Raw genomic sequence first — 21,783 nt, 5'->3', positions numbered from 1 at the left:
CTGGTAGCATTAGCTGTGTAATGTCGCATTAAAAAACGCACGTTTTTCAGAATTTTTTTAGCGTTTAGCTGCGTTTTTCTGCGCTTGCGGCTTTTAGTGTTTGTTTTTTTTTTTTAAAAAAAAAAAATTTGTGCTAAAAAAAACTTACAAAAACACCGGTGTGCCGCGATTTACTGTATTTTTTTCTGCGTTTACCAGCATTAGAGCGTTTTTACAGCTAAAAAAGCTCCTCTAGAAACCCACTAGCTCTGGGGTTTTTTTCCAGCCAAAAAACGCTGATTAACCCCCCTGGCGGTATTCCCGAGTGTAGCTCGGGGTAAACTTTCAGTACCAAAAGCTACACTCGGGAATACCCTGCAGCGTTGCTCCGGGATCACTCCAGCACTTTCCTTGTTCTTCGCTCCTGTGATGTGCCCCCTGCAGCGTACCTGGCCAGCTCCTCCGGCCAATGTCGGCATCCGTCTTCCGAGTTCCGTTCCCCGCGAGCGTCGGGATGTACGGGACACATGGTAAATGAAACCGGCGGGAAATTCAAAAAATTTTAAAAAGTGACAGTCACTAAATACACTAAAATCACATAGTATAACATTACTGTTTCAAACCATTTCACATACATTTTGTCCCGAGTGCTTTGTCCGGCGCCCTGCCTGCATTTTTACTGTTCTTTCTGCCTGGAAACTGAGAAACGTCCATGGTGTCCAAAAAGCGTCCCTTTAGGTCAAAAGCGGTTTTAGACCGGCTAGAGAACAGCGATAGTAAATTAGAACTACTTGCAGAATTGAGTGATAATGATTCGTGGGGAAATTCGTCATCAGACACTGAAAACGATTTTGCAACTTTGCTCAGTGATGTGCAAACTTGGCGCTATATTTCAAATTTCAGTGTTTTTGGTTTGATTAAATTGTTGAATTAAATTTATTATTATTATATTATTATTTTTTATGATTATTTATTATATTATAATTTATGATTTCGTGTTTCAAATTTTATTATACCCGGGATGTTTACTAGACTCTTGTATGAAAAGATTTCAGTGAGTTATTCCTAAAAATGACAGGCCTACAATAAAAAAACAACATATTTCCATGCAAAAAAATGTACCGCTTTGAGCACAGAAACATTGACATAATTAGACCGCTAGGGAGGTTAAAGCCTGTGTGTGCATGGACACATAGGATAACATGCTGGAGAGTTTGCTGGCTGTGGAAAAAATGACAAAAGCCAAAAACAGCAGCTGTACCATTCAGAATACTTACCTTCAGCTCCATGGCCCTGTCTGGTGCTATACAATCATTGCTGAAAGAAGCCTCTTGCTGTACATGTATGCTACTTGGACCATTCATATATCTGGCTTGAGCAATATTGCTCTATATAGAAACAATAAAGTGCAGCGCTACAAAAATAATATCCAAGTGACAATTATATATGCGGTCATCAAATATAGGAATATTGAAGATGATAAACAGTTCAGTGATGGGGGACTCTCAGGGAGTATAGGTGCAATCCAATCCCAGGAATAGATAAATTGCCTGCTTACCAGAAGCGCAATATCAATACGCATGTACAGGTTATATGTAGCCGGGGTCCCATGTAGGCGCTGCTTATAGTACCCAGATGGTCCGTCGGTGGTAAGACGATGCTGGCCTGGTCGGATCACACTGCTCCTTGGATCCACGCAGAGAACCTGGTTCTCTGGTTTTACAGGTTCTCTGCGTGGATCCAAGGAGCAGTGTGATCCGACCAGGCCAGCATCGTCTTACCACCGACGGACCATCTGGGTACTATAAGCAGCGCCTACATGGGACCCCGGCTACATATAACCTGTACATGCGTATTGATATTGCGCTTCTGGTAAGCAGGCAATTTATCTATTCCTGGGATTGGATTGCACCTATACTCCCTGAGAGTCCCCCATCACTGAACTGTTTATCATCTTCAATATTCCTATATTTGATGACCGCATATATAATTGTCACTTGGATATTATTTTTGTAGCGCTGCACTTTATTGTTTCTATTCTGGTTGGAAGGGCTTGTAGTTCCTTTTGTGCATTTGCCGCTCACTGAAGTGCGCTCACTTTTCTTTATTTTATACAATATTGCTCTATATGACTAGGGCCCACCATGAGAATGGTTGGAGGGCCACACAGCTAAGAACTAAGGAATGAGGCAAAAGGTAAGTACTTTGGCTGCCACTCGGGACTGAGGGATAACATTTTAAGACAACTTCACTAAAAGTGATAGATACCTAATGAGCCATGATTGGTTTACATATGCCTTTATCAACCAAGTTTTCATGGAACCCTAGGGTTCCTCCAGATCTTGCTAGGGGTTCCCTAAGCTTCCCAGATAAGTAACCACTGACACCAATTATCTTTTTAACTATCTGTAAAGGGGGAAATATACCATTATTCCCACCGACCATCATGCTAATGAACTGTGAGCTGAAGAGATAGTATTTATTATCGGGTTAGCTGAAACCAGAATGTTATTTCCAGGTCTTCTCAGTGTTGAAAAATGATGCTCTACACCAGCCTTTCTCAATCTTTTCAACACAGAGGAATCCTTGAATTAATTTTCTCGGGCTCAGGGAACTCCTGATACAAATTACTATATTTACAACTCATGATACATCAGTGTGATGGTCAATGGGAAGAATGCTCCGTATACTTCTGGTCATTGGAAAGAATTATTCCCCTATAAATAGCTAAAAAGATTAATGGTGTTAGTAGGAATTTATATCAGCCAAAGTCGCCTCTGCTTTTATTCCAGACCGGACAAGACAAAGCTATTGAATCGCTCCTCCCTTGTGCTCTATTATTGGAGGAGCCATGTGCCACTGTATGTTGATTTGACAGATCCAGTCTGAAACAAAATCTGTCTGTGTGTGGCCAGTTTATTAATAAGAATTTTCATTCATCCTTATATCGGCCAAAGTCGCCTCTACTTTTATTCCAGACCGGACAAGACAAACCTATTGAATCGCTCCTCCCTTGTGCTCTATTATTGGAGGAGCCATGTGCCACTGTATGTGAGATTTGTCAGCTCCAGCTGTCAGCTGTGCCTCAAACTTCAGCCTGACCCTGCAGCTTTTGCCTGTGAAGCCATGGCATCAAGTGAGGACGATGGGTCTGTAGAGGAGAAGGAAAATGCCAAAAAAAAGCCGATCAGCTCGATGGCCACAGCATGGCTCACTTTTTACAACATTGCCATGACCGCAGGGTATGTATTGCATTTTCAAATGTTGCAATATAGCATAGCACCTGTACAAATCTTCCATCTTCTGTCTGATTAGAATGCATTCTACAATCTGAATTATACAGGAGAGGCAAAGTTATACAACTGACATTTTTTTTTATATCCTGTGACTGTAAATCCTTTACGTGTCAATAAAATTTAGGCGTAAAAAACAGAAAAAATTTTGTTTATTAAGCTAGTTAACTAAGTGAAAGTTTTGGAACTTTCTAAAAGCTTTTAGAATATTTTGTGGAATTATATGGCTGCTTTTTGAGAAATATGTATTCCGTTATAAAGGTGTGATCATAAAAGGATATGTAACCCAGGCTGTGCCAGCCGCTATAGGTCTTTTAGGTTGTTTGAATTTTTTTTGACATTTTGTTGATCAAGAGAATTCCTTGAGAAATGGAATTGTAGCCAAGGAATGGTGAATGAACAGCAATTAGTTCTGTGCTCATGCGAGTTGCATTGCCTAATACGGTTCATTACAGCAGCTGCGTCACCCTACTGCCGGTCTGTGTGGATAAGTATAGCATAAGAAGCCAGTAGGCGGGGAAAGTGCTTCCCTCGGCACATTTTACAGTAACACAAGCATGTTGCCCTCAACATAACTGTTCGTTCACAGCGCCGTACGGCTAAAATAAGGGAGCCGGCTATAGCTTTTGCATTATATTTAGTGCATAGAGCCCTCTGGAATTATTTGCTTTCCTTTAAAGCTGAACTCCAGGCAAATATAAAATACTCAATTGAATGCAGATTTGTGTCCATTAATACGTTATTTAATGTATGTTTTAAACTGCAAGCAATGTAAGTACCAGCATTTGGCTTGGTTTCAGCCTCTTGCAGTCTCTGTGCAGCAGAGCTCAGACTGGGAGAGGGAGAAGCCGCACAAGGAGCCACTCTGTTGTGCTTCAGTGCTCACGTGCTAACGGGGTATGCTGAGAGGAGGAGAGAGCAGAGTGACAGAAAGATGAGCTCATTGGTCTGCTGCTTCTCCTTTCACTGTCCAGTCACAGTCTGGGGGAGAGACAGGACCTGTAAATGTTACTGTACTGCAACAGATACAAAATTAGATCTCAGAGCTGTCTTGGGTGGCAGAGCTGTGAAAATCTCAGAACTGGATGTACAAAATTACAAATGCTTTGGCAGGTACTGTAAATCAGCTCGCATACAGTATATGTATTTCGTCTGTGCCTTTGCAGTTTTCCTGGAGCAAAGCTTTAAAGTGTAAAGCAGGGGTCTCCAAACTTTTCAAAAAAAAGGGCCAGTATACAGTCCTTCAGACTTTAGGAGGGCCAGATTGGGGCCAGTGAGGATAGAATATGTCCTGGCCCCAGCGTCAGTGAGAATAAACATGGCCTCAGGGTTGTTGGTCAGTAGGAGGAGTAGTGCCCCATCATTGGTATTAGTGAAAAGAATAGTACACCATCATTGGTTCTAGCGGGAAGAATAGTACACCATCATTGGTTCTAGTGGGAAGAATAGTACACCATCATTGGTTCTAGCGGGAAGAATAGTACACCATCATTGGTTCTAGCGGGAAGAATAGTACACCATCATTGGTTCTAGCGGGAAGAATAATACACCATCATTGGTTCTAGCGGGAAGAATAGTACACCATCATTGGTTCTAGCGGGAAGAATAGGACACCACCATTGGTTCTAGTGGGAAGAATAGTACACCATCATTGGTTCTAGCGGGAAGAATAGTACACCATCATTGGTTCTAGTGGGAAGAATAGTACACCATCATTGGTTCTAGCGGGAAGAATAGTACACCATCATTGGTTCTAGCGGGAAGAATAGGACACCACCATTGGTTCTAGCGGGAAGAATAGGACACCACCATTGGTTCTAGCGGGAAGAATAGTACACCATCATTGGTTCTAGCGGGAAGAATAGTACACCATCATTGGTTCTAGCGGGAAGAATAGTACACCATGATTGGTTCTAGCGGGAAGAATAGTACACCATGATTGGTTCTAGCGGGAAGAATAGTACACCATCATTAGTTCTAGCGGGAAGAATAGTACACCATCATTGGTTCTAGCGGGAAGAATAGTACACTATCATTGGTTCTAGCGGGAAGAATAGTACACCATCAGTTGTTCTAGCGGGAAGAATAGTACACCATCATTGGTTCTAGCCGGAAGAATAGTGCGCCATCATTGGCTCTAGCGGGAAGAATAGTACGCCATCATTGGTTCTAGCGGGAAGAATAGTGCGCCATCATTGGTTCTAGCGGGAAGAATAGTACGCCATCATTGGTTCTAGCGGGAAGAATAGTACGCCATCATTGGTTCTAGCGGGAAGAATAGTACGCCATCATTGGTTCTAGCGGGAAGAATAGTACGCCATCATTGGTTCTAGCGGGAAGAATAGTACGCCATCATTGGTTCTAGCGGGAAGAATAGTACGCCAACATTGGTTCTAGCGGGAAGAATAGTACGCCATCATTGGTTCTAGCGGGAAGAATAGTACGCCTCATTGGTTCTAGCGGGAAGAATAGTACACCATCATTGGTTCTAGTGGGAAGAATAGTACGCCTCATTGGTTCTAGCGGGAAGAATAGTACGCCTCATTGGTTCTAGCGGGAAGAACAGTACACCATCATTGGTTCTAGTGGGAAGAATAGTACACCATCATTGGTTTCAATGGAAGAAGTGCTGCTACATTATTGGTCTCAGTGGGAGGAATAGTGCCCCAAGGGCCAGATAAAAGGTAGCAAAGGGCCATATCCAGACCTTGGGTCGCAGTTTGGAGACCCTTAGTGTAAAGTGTTCATCTTTCAGTGTTTTAAACATACATTTGATTGTGTTTTGCTCTAACTGTCTGACAAGTGCAAAAAAAACTGTTTATAACACAAGAAACCTTGTCAGCTAATAACTTTATGTGCTTCCTGCCTCCTCACTGTTATCACTTAGTATAGTTCCCAGTTTTCTTTGTGAACTACAGAACACCTCTCCCAGTGTTATGGAGATGAGGAGAAGGAAAGGTGTTTTGTAGTGCTAAGACACTTTCTATCCTAGGGTGACAGCACTGCTGCATAGATACAGAACCTGAGCAAGAGGGCGTTGGGAGGACACTTGGTCATTGCATGGTCATCGATGGCAGCGATTCAGGACCCCAATTACACATGTGCAAAACCATTTGTAAAATGTCTGCAGAAAATGCTTGAAAATCACCAGGAATACCCTCTGCTCAGGTGTGTGTGAATGCAGCAAAGCCTCCTTTACACTCTGTCTGACTACTCTCGACAAGCAGAATCCCATTCTTTCTAATTGTCCCTGGTCACATTTTGGCCCTATGAGAGTGCCTGTAAATATGCGATCCGCATGTTTTTATGGGTGTATTTATTTCTGAAGACCTTCTCTCCTTCTCTTCCCCAGCTTTCGAAATAAATGCCTGAAGCTTGATACATGTGCAAAAACGCTCGTAAAATGCCTGGATAAAAATGCTTCAAAATCACCAGGAATACAATGTGCTTATGCTGCCCAATTGTGAATGCAGGCTAATGTGAAGTCTGAATGGTTGCTATGGGTTATTGCACTTTGTACCTCATCATTGCTTTTAACTCTGCTTTATTGAATAACTAGACAATCTTGCCCAATAATTATTGTCTCTGCTAGTACAAATCGCTTAGAAACAATATGTTCCTCAAAAAAGGCAGACTTTATCAGCATTATTATTTTATTATTATTATACAGTATTTATAAAGCGCCAATAGTTCACTCAGCGCTGTACATTACAAAGGGGGACAGAACATGTGACAGAACAATACCAATACAATGCAAAACATGAGGGGATCGAGGGCCCTGCTCTTTCGAGCTTACAATCTAGAAGGGATGGGATACTGGTACAGGAGGAGATAGCTGTGGGGGATGGAGTGGTAGGAAGAGTGGAGGAGGTCAGCAAGTTAGCAGGGGGTGAGGTAGGCTTCCCTGAAGAGATGGGTTTTCAGGGTGCGCCTAAAGGAGAGGAGAGTAGGTGATAATCTGATGGGTTGGGGCAGGGAGTTCCAGAGGATGGGTGACACCCTGGAGAAGTCCTGGAGGCGGGCATGGGAGGAGGAGACCAGGGAACTAGAGAGAAGGAGGTCTTGTGAGGAGCGGAGTGTGCGTGTTGGGCGGTACTTGGATATTAGGTCAGTGATGTAGTTCGGGGCAGTATGGTGGACAGCTTTGTACGTCAGTGTTAGGATTTTAAATTTGATCCGTTGCGCAATCGGAAGCCAGTGGAGGGATTGGCAGAGGGGGGTGGCGGAAATGGAGCGGTTGGAAAGGTGAATGAGTCTGGCAGCCGTATTCAGGATCGACTGAAGCGGGGATAGCCAGCGGCGAGGCAGGCCAGTGAGGAGGGAGTTGCAGTAGTCGATTCGTGATATGATGAGGGAGTGGATGAGCTGTTTAGTGGTTTCTGGGGTTAGGAACGTGCGGATTTTGGCGATGTTGCGGAGGTGGAGTCTGCACGAGTTTGTTAAAGATTGGACTTGGGGCTGGAAGGATAGGTTGGAGTCCAGAATGACACCAAGTACTCTGGCCTGCAGAGCGGGTTTGATATTGGCGTTGTTGGATGTGATGTAGAAGTCAATGGGGGGTGGGGTTCGGGCTGGGGGGAAGACAAGGAGCTCGGTTTTGGAGAGATTCAGTTTAAGGAAGTGGAGCGACATCCAATCTGATATGTCGCTCAGTAGGTGTGTGATTTGGGCAGAGACCGAAGGGGTGAGGTGGGGGGTTGAGAGATAGATTTGTGTGTCGTCGGCATAGAGGTGGTAGTTGAAGCCGTGAGAGTGTATGAGTTGGCCAAGGGAGGAGGTGTAGATGGAGAAGAGAAGGGGCCCAAGGACAGAGCCTTGAGGGACCCCAACAGAGAGGGGGAGTGAGGGGGAGGTGGTAGCATTATAAGTAACGCTGAAAGAGCGTTGTGACAGGTAGGATGAGAGCCAGGAGAGAGCAGAATCTCTGAGGCCGAGGGAGTGTAGTATTTTGAGGAGGAGGGGGTGGTCAACTGTGTCGAAGGCCGCAGAGAGGTCAAGGAGTAGGAGCACTGAATAGTGGCCATTAGCTTTGGCGGTTAGAAGGTCGTTGGAGAGTTTGAGTAAGGCGGTTTCGGTGGAGTGTAGGGGGCGGAAGCCAGACTGTAGGGGATCGAGGAGGTTGTTGTCGTTGAGGTGAGAGCATAGGCGGGTGTAGACGAGACGCTCGAGGAGTTTAGATGTAAGTGGGAGCAGGGAGATGGGTCTGAGGTTGTTCGGGTCATTGGGGTCCAGGGAGGGCTTTTTAAGTATGGGGGTGATGTGTGCATGCTTCAGTGGGGAGGGGAAAGTGCCGGAGGAGAGGGAGAGATTAAAGATGTGGGTGAGGGAGCGTAGGATGGAGGGGGAGGGAGGTCGTAGGAATTGTGAGGGGATAGGGTCGAGGGGGCAGGTGGTGAGGCGGGCATCAGAGAGGATCTTGGAGACTTCCTCAATGGTAGTAAGGTCAAAGGTGTGGAGTGTTGGGGGAGCTTCAGTATGAGGAATGTAGGGTGGGGTGGGAGTGGAGGTCAGAGCAGTGGTGGGGCCGTGGGAGAGGGGTGATGAGGGGGTAGCTGAGTGAGGGGGAACGGGGTCGGAGGGAGTTTGAGCAGTGACGAAGTCCCTGCGGGTAATGTCGAGGGGGAGGGGGGATGAGGGGGTAGCTGTGTGAGAGGGGACGGGTTGAGAGGGCGTGTGAGTTGCGGCAATGTCCTTGCGAATTGTGTCAATCTTGTTTTTGAAGTGATTGGCAATCTCAAGGGCGGTGAGCGAGGTGCTGGGTGGAGGTGGGGGTGGAGAGAGTAGAGAGTTGAAGGTGGAGAAGAGTCGGCGAGGATTGGAGGAGAGGGCCTTGATGAGGGTCAGGAAGTAGGCTTGTTTGGCTGCGTGGAGGGAGGAGGTGTAGGTGCGGAAGGCAGATTTGTAGCAGGAGAAAGCTTGTTGGGATTTTGTTTTGCGCCATAGTCGCTCCAGGGCACGACTGCGTCGTTTGAGGGTTTTGGTGTGATCAGTCTGCCAGGGCTGGAGCGGTCGGAGTCTGATGTTGCGTGTGGTTAAAGGCGCTAGTGAGTCAAGGGCTGCTGACAGCGCGTTGTTGTAGGCAGTCATAGCCAAGTCGGGGCAGGACAGGGGGAGGATGCGGTCGTGGAGTTGATCAGCTGCAGAGTGGAGGGGGGCAGGGTTAAGGTTGCGGAGGTTACGGCTGGTAGTAGTGTGACATTTGGAGGGGTAGGCGTTGGAGGACGAGGAGATAGAGAAGGTGATCAGGTTGTGGTCAGAGAGAGGGAAGGGGGTGTTAGTGAGGTTGTGGGGAGCGCAGCGGTTGGAGAAGACAAGATCAAGGATATTACCGTCGGAGTGGGTGGTGGATTGTATGCACTGTGCAAGTGCAAAGGAGGAGGTTAAGTGGAGGAGACGGGCTGTGTCCGGGTTGTCAAGGTTGACAGGGATGTTGAAATCCCCAAGAATGATGGTGGGTAGCTCAGAGGAGAGGAAGAAGGGTAGCCAGGAGGAGAAGTCTTCCAGGAAGCGGGGTATGGATCCAGGAGGCCGGTATATCACAGCAATCTTCAGGGGGGTTGGGGAGAATAGTCGGACGCAGTGGGCCTCGAAGGAGGAGAAGGATAGGGAGGGGGGGTTTGGGAGGACTCGGAAGGTGCTCCGCGGTGACAGGAGCAGACCAACTCCACCACCTTTACGACCGTTAGGTCTGGGTGAGTGGGTCCAGGTGAGACCTCCATAGGAGAGTGCAGCAGGGGAGGTAGAGTCAGTGGGCTGGATCCAGGTTTCCGTGATCGCCAGGAGGTTGAGGGAGCGGGAAACAAAGAGGTCGTGGATGGCGGTAAGCTTGTTGCACACCGATCGGGCGTTCAGGAGTGCACATGAAAACGGGGGGGAGATTTTAGGGAGCAGGGGGACAGATACTAGGTTGCGGTAGGACATGGCGGCGGGAGGGTGTTGTGCGGGTGAGGGAGGTGGTGGAGGGCCAGGATTCGGGGAGATGTCTCCCGCGGCTAGGAGGAGGAGAAGGGTGAGAAAGGTGGCATGGGAGCGGGATGTGCAGGAGCGTGAGAAACTCCTAGTGGAGGTGTTGGGGTCAGTGGGAGAGTGGAATAATAGGAGAAGGTGGTGGGTGCCATAGAGGGGCGAAGGAAGCAGTGAGGACACAATGTACAAATGTTTAGGAGGAGCAGAGGGATATAGTGAATGGATTTGGGAATGGAGGAGAGGAAAATGAGAAGGAGTAGAAGAGGCATTGTGGGGGGTGATGAGAGCAGTAGTAGGGAGATGATAGCAATGAGGGGGAGATGTGCAAGGTTTGGGGTGGAGCAGAGGGGTAAAGAAATGAGCATAACGCGAGGCAACTTGTAAAGTCACAATTTTTATTTCCACATAATTGACATAAAAGGATAAAAAAAATCAATACAACATCATCTTATTAAATACATTTAGGATGAAAAAATACCCAACCATGAGAAGGAGTACTAGAATACGCATACCAAAGTTATATACCAACATAACATCATACTATAAATTGGCGGTCATGAATATAATTAAATATCTCTGAAAGATGTTACTAGCATCTCCATACATATTGCGTCAACACGTTCTGTGAACCTTTCTAGCTTCCTCAGGATGAGATTGGGTAGATGTTGTCATAAACTGTAGAGCGTAACACAGCGTGTAAATATACAAATAGGCTCTATATTGTATTGTACATATAATAAAACAAATAGGATTTTTTTTTCCTCATGCATGCTTGCCCGATGAAGGCATCTTGTAGAACATAGATGGTCAGATGGTAAATTCCCTCTTTCTTCTTCCTCATCCATTCAGGAACCTTCGTGGGACTCTAGCATTCTTGTAGAGGGCAGGAGCTAGGCCAAAAGATATTGCAAGATGCCATGACTGTGCATACACATCCAAACTTCAGATGGGCCTGTAAATCTGCTTTCTTGAGGAGTAGGACCTTGCGGGCGCTGCAGGATTTCAGTCCATGGTGGCGTATTGTGTTACCAATGTTTTGTTTGGTGACTGTAGTCCCAACTGCCTTGAGATCATTCACAAGCTCCTCCTATTCTGGGCTGATCCCTCACTTTTCTCATGATCATCCTTACCCCATGAGGCGAAATTTTGCATGGAGCTCCAGACCGAGGGCGACTGATGGTTATATTGTATTTCTTACATTTACGCATAATCGCTCCAACAGTTGTCTTCTTCTCACCAAGTTTCTTGATGATGGTCTTGTAGTCCATTCCAGCCTTGTACAGGTCTACAATCTTGACAGCTCTTTGGTCTTGCCCATGGTGGCGAGGTTTGAATGGAAGAAAGATTCTGTGGACAGGTGTCTTTTACACACATAACGAGTTGTTGTTAGGAGCACCTTTCCTAAATTGACAGGACTAATCTGTGTACCACATGAGCACATAGCCAGTGGGAGCCAGAATTATTGTTGGTTGGTAGGGAATCAAATACTTATTTTACTCACTAAACTGCAACTCATTTTATAACATTTGTATCATGTTTTTTTCTGGATTTTTGGTTGATATTCTGTCTTTATCATTTAAACTACAGCTATGATAAAAAATATAGACCCTTCATTTCCTTGTAAGTTGGCAAACTTACAAAATCTGCAAGGGAACAAATAACTATTTTCCTCACTGTATATGCCTTTACATAGCTTTCACTAAATGTGTTATTTTGGTTGAGTGCAGCCATCTGAAGTCTCTCCTATGTTCCTGGTCTTCACCTGGCACTTTACACCTGATATGTGAGGATAGCGTGGGAGATCGGGTAGCATATTGGCCTGGAGCAGCATCCTATTTATTTGGGTTCATGCAGCTGGCTTTGTCAAGTGGCATTATCCCCAGAACTATGCAGGCACCAGCAAATGGGAGGTCAATCAGCCACAGCTCAAGGAACCCCTAGCAACCTCTGGAGGAACCCTGGTTTACAATGGCTGCTATAGAGCATTAGGCTTGGAGGCTGAGTTTATGAGAAATACTATTAACTACCATTGATACTAACAGATTTCATAGAATCTTTACAGATTATTAAATGAAAATGCTATGGCCAAGACAGTTATATATTCCCCCAGGCATTTCTATGTATTCCCCCAGGCATTTCTATACATGACACCCATAGACACCAGGGTCACCAGCTTCCCTACATATAAATTAAAGATAGAGGTTGTCACTGGATAATTCCTTCTGCCTGTAATCAAATTACTATAATCATAGTGCTTCTTTATCAGAAATGAAGAAAATAATGATATTTTTGTCGCCCATGGCAACCAGTCAGTTCCATTTTTTTTTCAAGAGTAGGGAACAAAAGGAAGGATCTGATTGGTTGTTCTAGTAATAACAGAGACACTGTTCTTCACTATTAATCCTGTTTGATTACATAGAGCTTTGGCTCCACAAACTGTTGGCTAGTAACCCCTATCACGTTTCAGCTTTGTTAGGTATGCAATTATATCAGTCATTTGCCAACACATTCCCTGTGGAGGACACACGGCCGTTTACATCAATGACTGCCAGCCACGGTGCAGATTTCTTCACTATTGATCAGATATAGGATTCCTCTTCTTTATTGCCACATACACTTGGGAATTTATTCAGTTCAAATAAGTTTTACAGCTGTAAGCTAAAGGATTAATCAATCAGCATTGTTTGAAATTCTAATCAATTACCAATTCATCATTAGATTGGAATGGAAATTACTTAGAAAAAATATACAGTAAATGCTCAAATGGTCCTAACCAAAAGAATCAAAGGGTATTAAAACCAATTGCCCTCCAGGAGATTTATCCCCACAACCCCCCCCCCCCCCCCCTTCCCATGACCAGGCCACTTTTTTGCTATTATGGTGCTGTGCTAATTTAAATGACAGTTGCGCAGTCATGCAACACTGTACATAAATGAAATTCATATAATTTTTTCAAACAAATAGAGCTTTCTTTTGGTGGTATTTGATCATCACTGGGTTTTTTATTACTTGCGCTATGAATGAAAAAAAGACTGAAAATTCTGAAAAAAAACCCACAATATTTTTAGTTTTTAAAATAAAACATTTAGTTTATAAAACATATCCAATAAAAATATTTAAATAATTAAAAATTCTCCACAAATTTAGGCCACAAAGTGTTCTGCTATATGTCTTTGGTATAAAAAAAATTCCCAATAAGTGTATACTTATTGGTTTGTGTGAAAATGATAGCATCTTCAAATGACGGTGTATATACTGGAATTTTTATACTAGTAAAGTTTAATGTGATCTAGAACAACTAATCAGTGCTACTACAGAAAATTCACAATACTGTTGAAGAAAAGAACACATTTTCGTTTGTCCTTCTGGATCCTTGGATTATAGGAAATATGTAACTGATTCTGTTAATTCATTATGAAGTTTGCATGCCCTGATTGTCAGTGCAGCCCCATCAGTGCCAATCAGTGTAGATTATCAGGGCCCATCAGTGCAGATTGTCAGTGCCCATTAGTGCTGCCTTATCAATACAGCCTCATCAGTGCCCATCAGTGCAGCTTATCAGTGCTGCCTCATCAATGCAGCCTCAGTGTCCATCAGTGCAGCCTCATAAGTGCCCACAGTTCACATGAGTTAAGCCTCATCAGTGCCCATCAGTTCACATCAGTGCAGTCTCATCATTGCATATCAGTGCAACCTCATCAGTACAGACTCATCATTGCATATCAGTGCAACCTCATCAGTACACATCAGTACAGACTCATCACTGCATATCAGTACAACCTCATCAGTACACATCAGTACAGACTCACCATTGCACATCAGTGAAGAAGAAAAATTACTCCATTGCAAAATCTTATCACAAAAAACTAAGAAAAATATTTTCTTTTCAAAATTTTCGGTCTTTTTTAGTTTGTTTAGCAAAAAATAAAAGACGCGGCTACAGGGTCACACTTACATTACATCACTTCCCAATCTACACTACAATGTGTCTACATCGAACAAACAAAAACCTTTGTTGTTCGATAATTTTCACACAATTAATCCTCTGGTTTGACTTGCTGAAGAACATTGAGAAAAACCAGCTGGTCGTTCGCCTGATTTTCTTATAGCGTGTACCAAGCTAAAGACTAGCTACAATTTTTCTCAGCCAGGAGACAATTCATCAGTTAGAAATTTCCCTTCCCATTAGATTCAGCAAAACATTTCCACCTTGTCCTTTGATTTTTTTTTTGCTCGCTGTGGTCGAAACGGAATGTCAAATCATCTCCTTTAACTCTTAGATAATCAAACGAACGTTCTGAAAATGACAGTTTTTGAACGAAGTTCTACATGTTTAGGACCAGCTTAGGATGGCACAAATTGTCCTTATTGCTTAACAGTCTTCTAGATGGCAGATCAGAGGAGAAGTTTTGTTATTAATGTCATCGTTGTGTGTCACATTGTACGCAGTAAACTTTGGAACACTTTCAAAACCTAAACACAACTTGCTATTGCTGGCATAAGCCTACTGTATGCTATGATCTCTTTTCTGATAAAGTGTTTTGCGTCCGGATGTGTAGACAGATTTGCCAATACATCGGTGAAGCAGCTGCTTATTACAGTGTTGATGGACTACTAATGTGACCCAATAAGTCTGGCCATAAACAGTCCATTTGGTGGAGGCTTCTAAAACTCAGTGTTTAAGGTGTTAGCCCTTTCATTTTTGATCTTGAGCAACTTCGGGCACCTATGCTGCCACTTCCAAGAGTGGTGAATAATGTTTCCCCTGCTGGGACCTGTGGTATCAAACACAAGGCCGAATCCTGCCCACCATGCCATTTTCATGTGGCCCTTGCACCTCTTCTGCATCTGGGGCACCCCATTGCTCTCCACCCCCACCTTGTCTCAGCATTCCGCAGCTGAGTGGAGGACAGTACTAATCCGCCAGATTCTGCGCTTCTCTGTGCAGCTGTGGACAGGCTCATCTTTTGACCCCCCTCTCCCATCTCAGCAGTCGGCAGCAGAGAGGAGGACAGAACTCTGCCTACAGATCCTGCTCCTCTTTATGCAGCTGCAATGCAGCACTCCCTCATCTCCACCTCCCCTGGTCTCAGCATTCAGCAGACTCTGACAGCTTCCTCCAGCTCTCCTCTGGTCCTCCTTCAGACCCTGTACTTTCTGCTTCCCAGCTCTGCCCCCAGCTTCTTCCCAGCAGCATCACAAAGAAAAAAGGGTGCACTGTGATGGAAGCAAGGGTGGGGGATTCTCGACTCCTGATGGTGATGGAGGGGGTGTGTGTGCTCTGGACATGTGCTTATAAATATTGTGAGAATAATACAGTTATTTGCCAGTTAAAAAGGAGGGTCATACACTGCTGGTATCAGCTGGAGATTGCTCAGATAAAACACCATGGCACAACCATGTTCTGTCTGAGCAGTCTCCAATAAAGCTTCTTGTGTATGATATCAGTGGTGTGCGACTCTACAGACTTGAATCATCTGCTACAGGAGTATGAGTGGGCTCCATGCAAGAGTCTTCAGGAGGGGAGGAGAAGAGGAGGGGTTTTCTGAGATAAATACACTCTCCTTTCTGCATGCCTGAGATAAAGGCAGATGAATTCCAGGAGGTAAATGCTACATGAATCATCTGCCCTTCCTTAAAGTGTTACTAAACCCCGGACCCTGCATTCACTATATCTGGTCTTCCACAGTACACAACATGGAAATGCAATTATTTTAGTAAATATAAACTGCTAAATACCTTTTCTCATCAGCAGTTAGAGCAGTCTTGTGACTTCTATCAGTGTCCAGCAGAGCACTGGTTAAAGCTGGTAGGAGGATGCAAAACCACTGACCTCTGTCTGGACAGTGCTGATTGGCCCTGTGCTGATCACATGGAAAAAAAACCTCTCTAGCAATACACAGTAAAATAAGCATGTGCAGAATGGCTACGGGTTCAGTCTGTCTTATCTGGAGATAAGATGTGGACATTCAAACAAGAGGAGGATCAGAAAAGTCAGGATCAAATGGCCTTTTTCTGCAATGCAGAGAATTAACCCCTTAGGTCCCACAGTGAGTATAACAAGCATGGTTTACTGCATATACAGACTGATCTTACTGTTGTGGGTTTAGTAACACTTTAAGAAGTCCACAGCCAGACATGCTAGGGGGTGTTTTTTTAATGTGATTTCTCAGCAAAATGAAGAATGGAGACATAGATGGATGGGGGAGTTTGCTTTGAATTTTAAAAAGGAATTAAACAGTGCTTTTGGTTTGTGGTTCTCAGATGCAGTGTAGTTCCCCTTTAATGCTGAATTTCAGGTATGGCTATTTTTGCATAGTTACATTGGGCCAGCTCTCGATCAATGTAGGTATGCATGTTTCATGTCTGGAAGAGCCCACTGGAAGGTGGAAATCTCTGTAATAGGCACTGCTACTCCTGTGATTTCCTCTGGCTTCTCAGGTCCCATTCCGAGCAGCTGTCCTGCTGCTTCGTGAACACGGGATCGCTCACTTCACCTGGGCACCATTCAGAGAACACTTTGCATTTACTCAATCAATGCAAAATGTTCTCTGATTGGAGGAGGTGGAGATTGTAACGTCAATACCCCGTATCTCCATTTTGTCCAATCACAGAATGCTTTGAATTCACAGATAAAATGCAGAATGTTCTCTGAATGGCGTTTGTGCGGAGTGAGTGAGCTCCTGTGTTCACAGCAGGACAGCCTCTTGGCACAGAACCAGGAATATCAGAAATCATTGCAGTAGCAGTGTCTACTACAGTGATTTCCAGCTTTCAGGGGGATCTTCCAGGTATGGCACATACTATATATACTTACATTAGTTCAAGCTGGACCAAGGTAACTATGCAAAAATAGCCAAACAGGAACTCGGCTTTAGAGAGTCAATCCACCCTAGACATATATTTCAGTTGTATGCTGGAGAGTTAAATCGCTTGAGAGTTTCTTATGCATTATAGGTTGTCTTTTGGTGAGATCTCTGTGCTGGATTCCTGGCCCTGAATAAAGACAAAGACAGTCGGCACTTCAGGATAAACAACCAGCATCTATACCAGGGGTGGGCAAACTTTTTGACTTGAGGGCCGCAATGGGTTCATATATTGGACCCGGGGGCCGGACCAAGAGTAGATATAGTAATTCATCCCCCATAGTAATTCATCCCCCATAGTAATTCATCCCCCATAGTAATTCATCCCCCATAGTAATTCATCCCCCATATAGTAATTCATCCCCCATATAGTAATTCATCCCCCATAGTAATTCATCCCCCATAGTAATTCATCCCCCATATAGTAATTCATCCCCCATAGTAATTCATCCCCCATAGTAATTCATCCCCCATAGTAATTCATCCCCCATATAGTAATTCATCCCCCCTATAGTAATTCATCCCCCCATAGTAATTCATTCCCCATATTCCCCTGTGTCAATTTACTTACCTTTGCTCCGCGCGTTCCTCTCACCGTGTTCCCGCGCCGTTCCGGTCTTCAGGGCGGACTGTGAGAGGAGCCTAGCTCCCCTCACGTTCGTCACGCTGCCCCGCCTACACACATCCTGACAGCCATCCTGACAGTATCACGCTCCGCGGGCCGGATTAAAAGGTCCGCCGGGCCGTATACGGCCCGCGGGCCATAGTTTGCCCATTGCTGGTCTATACCTTTAATAAATAAACATGTACAAGGCTAAAACGGCCAACGTGTTTCAGACAATTAGTCCTTAATCATGGCTATGACTCAGGACTAACTGTCCGAAACGCGTTGGTGGTATTAGCCTTGTACATGTTGATTTAATATAGGTATAGACGCTGGTTGTTTATCCTGACGTGCCGACCATCTTTGTCCTTATCGTGGATCTGTGGGGACATCAGCAGCCTCTGGGTCTGAGCACCAGGTGGAGCAATAATAGAGGGGCCTTCACATCTGTCATTCCTGGCATGAATACCCACTGTGCCCATCTTGAAGGGTGCCCACCATCCTTGTTGAATTTTTTTTATTTTGTAATATGGATAATGAAAGAGGAGGAGCTGGAACATTCAACAGTGAATATGAATAGACAAAACTCAAAGGTGAACAGAAAGAGGGTAAAGGCTTATGGCACCTCACTTTTGGTATATCCAAGATGTCATATAAGATGCCAAGATATATAAGATGCCAGGAGCTGACTCGGCCCATCAAGTGCCATCTATCAGCTAAAACATCAAGTTTGAGTGCACGGGGCCTGGATTGCATCTTCATGTCACTCAAAGTTTCCTGTGCAACCTGTCCCTGCAACTCGTGCAGCATTACTATACAGTTCTTGCTTCCTGTAGAATGGACAGAGGTGGCACAGGGACATGAATAATATTCTCCTGACTATTTGGAATGGAGAGAGTCCATTAAAGAAATTGGTACTGGATAAGAAAGATGGTAACCTACTACATGTCTCCATGCAGGTGGGTTGTGAACTGATGATGATGAGTTTATCTTTAGAAATGTCACTAAGGTCCCTTTCACACAGGCGTTCCATATGTCCGTTTTTCATCTGCCCGTTTAGAGATGATAAGCAGACCCCCATGTATTTCTATGGACTTGTGGATGTAAACGGATGAACATCTTTTTACATCCATTAATGTTGGCATCTGTTAACATCCGTTTCTTTGAACAGAAGAAAACCCTATTTTTTGCCGCAAAAAAACCCAGAACGGACGAAAAGCGGATGTTAACAGATGTAAACAGATGTAAACGGACCAAAACTGATGTAAACGGACCAAAAACGGATGTAAACGGATGAAAAATGGATGAGAAAACAGATGAAAAAATGGATGTAAATGGATGAAAAAACAGATGAAAAAATGGATGTAAATGGATGAAAAAACAGATGAAAAAATGGATGTAAAAATGGATGTAAACTCATCCGTTTTTTCTTTGAAAAAACGTGACTGAACTGAAGAAAAAAAAACAGAACGCCTAGGGAAAGGACCATAAAGGCAACATTTTTTAACCGTTTTGGATAGAGTGGAGAGGGATTAGAACACCTGTCAGGTTTTTTTGTCCCCGTTAGGGAAATTCACCCTCTCACTCTGTCTTGTTTACAGTTATTGTCAAAAGTGAAAGTAAAAGAAAATTCAACATTTTGGGTTGACATCAAGACAGTAATAAAGGGGGAAATCTTCCAATGGAAACACTAGTTCTAGTGACACCCCAGGATTTTCACAATTTGGAAGGATTTCCTCCCACTTCCTGTTTTGGCAATAGGGCAGGAAGTGAAGAGAAATCTCCACAATGGGAGACAGATGGCAAAACAAAAACTCACAGGGGTTATAACCCTCCCTTACTCTATCCAAAGTGAAAAAAAAAGTTTTGCCTTTAGTGACACTTACACTTTGAGATTGATTTACTAAAGCCGAGGAGTGCAAAATCCGGTGCCGTTCTGCACAGAAACCGATCAGATTCCAGGTATTATTGGCAAAGCTTAATTGAACAAGCTGAAGTTGGCATTGGATTGGCTACCATGCACAGCTGCTCCAGATTTTGCACTCTCCAGTTTTAGAAAATCAACCACCTTGTTGTAATGTGCATGCCTTATTGACCTATAGAGAAGTTGTATATCCACATTGCAGGGGGATGTTCTACATCTCTGACTTAGATTTAAAAAAATTTTTAAAAATCAAATTTCGTCGTGAATTTATGCCAAAATGTATTCTGCTACGTCTTTGCTAAAAAAAAATCGCAATACATGTCAATTAATTGGTTTATGTGAAAGTTATAGCGTTTACAAATGGCAGTATAGATACTGGAATTTTTTTTTCTACTAGTAATGGCGGCGATCAGCGATTTATAGCAGGACTGTGGTGGACATTCTGACACTGGGGGGAAATGACTTGGTTTCATTGACATCCCCAGTGACACCAATACAGTGATCAGTGCTGAAAAAAAGCACTGACACTGTACTAATGGCACTGGGCAGGAACGGGTTAACATGAGGGGCGATCAAAGGTTTAACTGTGTGCAGGGAGTATTATACTAGGGGGCGGTGTCTGTGTGCTTCACTGTAATCACACTGCTCTGGATGGCTGTGCTGTGCATAATGGTTATAATGTTATAATGGTCGAAACAATACTGAAGCGTACTGCTCCGCAACGGTTGCCTCATACAACTACCCTGACAACACGCTGCGCCTCTCTTGTTTTTCCCTCTCTAGTACAGTTTGTGAATTTAGAGCAATATAAAGGCGAAAATTGTCATTCAGAATATAAGAATTTCTTAGAATATTAATTTTGTTTTATTATTCATAAAACATGCAAATAATGTCCAAATTTTAATCAGGACCACCAAACTTTTCTCGCGGACCATTGGTTGGCAACTGCTGCTACAAAGTATTGACTCAGGGGGGGCTGAATACAAATGTATGTCACGCTTTTCAGATATTTATTTGTAAAAAATGTTTAAAACCATTTATCATTTTCCTTCCACTTCACAATTATGTGCCACCTTGTGTTGGTCTATCACATCAAATCCCAATAAAACACATTTACGTTTTTGGTTGTAATATGACAAAATGTGGAAAATTTCAAGGGGTATGAATACTTTTTCAAGGCACTGTACTTGTGTCCTTAAAATATATCTATGCAAGTAAGTTGAATTTAATCAAACCATCCTGATACTGCTAGACTTAACCTGACCATTTAGGTACAAATGTCTTCTGGTCAGGAAAGGGTTAAAATAAAACGCACCAATGAATGCAGGTATGCATTAGTTTAAAAAAAATGACAGCCAGTGTAAGTATGTGATTTTGACTTGGTATCAGTCTCTTTTATTCCCATGTAAAGAATAACTCAGACAAGGAAAAGCAGAGGCAGCACTAGGTGGCAATCAGGAGCAGGGGCGGGCTGACCATTTGGAAACTCGGGCACTGCCCGAGGGCCCGGGGTCAGTAGGGGGCCCCATGAGATGCCCCTGGTACCTTTTTCATAGGCTTTTTTGAGTTTGGGCAAGGACACAGGGGCCCCATGATCCCATATTGCCCGGGGGCCCCATGGGTTGTCAGTCCGCCCCTGATCAGGAGTGCTACATGCAGTTGTACTGACCAGGAACATCACTGTCCAATCACAGAGCGGGGCATCAAGGAGATCTAATTTTCTGGTTTAACAGGCACAAAGAATAGTCAGATTATCAGCCTATACATTCTTGCTGGATTATGTATATCTCAGGACTTCATTAAAGTGGAGTTCCAGCCATTTTTGTGTTTATTAAAAGTCAGCAGCTGCAAAAACTGTAGCTGCTGACATTTAATAAACACACACTTACCTGTCCCGGGGTCCAGCATGTTCTCACCCACGCCATCCCTTTTCCCCTTCTCTTCTCCATGGCGCTGGCATCTCAACTGTGGGCACCTAATTGGACCGGCAGTCTCCTGGGACCTGTGAAAATTCCCAGGAGAGTGCGGAAGGGAGGAAGGGGCTAAACTTCCAGATCACTTTGCCGCAGCAAACTGTCCGTTTTTCAGGTGGACACGACTGAACCGTCTATATTCTTCTATTGTAGTAGCAATTTTGGAAAACCAGGGAAC

General features: G+C 44.1%; 1 protein-coding gene across 2 annotated transcripts in view; it reads left to right on the top strand.

Moving 5' to 3' along the window:
- Positions 1-3,063: 3,063 nt before the first annotated feature.
- HACD1 (3-hydroxyacyl-CoA dehydratase 1) overlaps positions 3,064-21,783 on the top strand; it is a 69,602-nt gene continuing 50,882 nt past the window's right edge. For both annotated transcript variants that reach the window (XM_089693710.1, XM_089693708.1), the window contains exon 1: positions 3,064-3,221. In XM_089693710.1, coding sequence (XP_089549836.1) covers positions 3,106-3,221 — 116 coding nt within the window. In that variant the 5' untranslated portion in view covers positions 3,064-3,105. The remainder of the gene's footprint in view (positions 3,222-21,783) is intronic.

This window comes from Staurois parvus, unplaced genomic scaffold (assembly GCF_062004578.1).
Source record: "Staurois parvus isolate SC_StPar_1 unplaced genomic scaffold, SC_StPar_1.0 ptg000636l, whole genome shotgun sequence".
In the NCBI taxonomy this organism is placed as follows: domain Eukaryota; kingdom Metazoa; phylum Chordata; class Amphibia; order Anura; family Ranidae; genus Staurois; species Staurois parvus.
The sequence above is the reverse complement of the archived record's forward strand: the minus strand, read 5'-3'. Positions and strand labels throughout refer to the sequence as shown.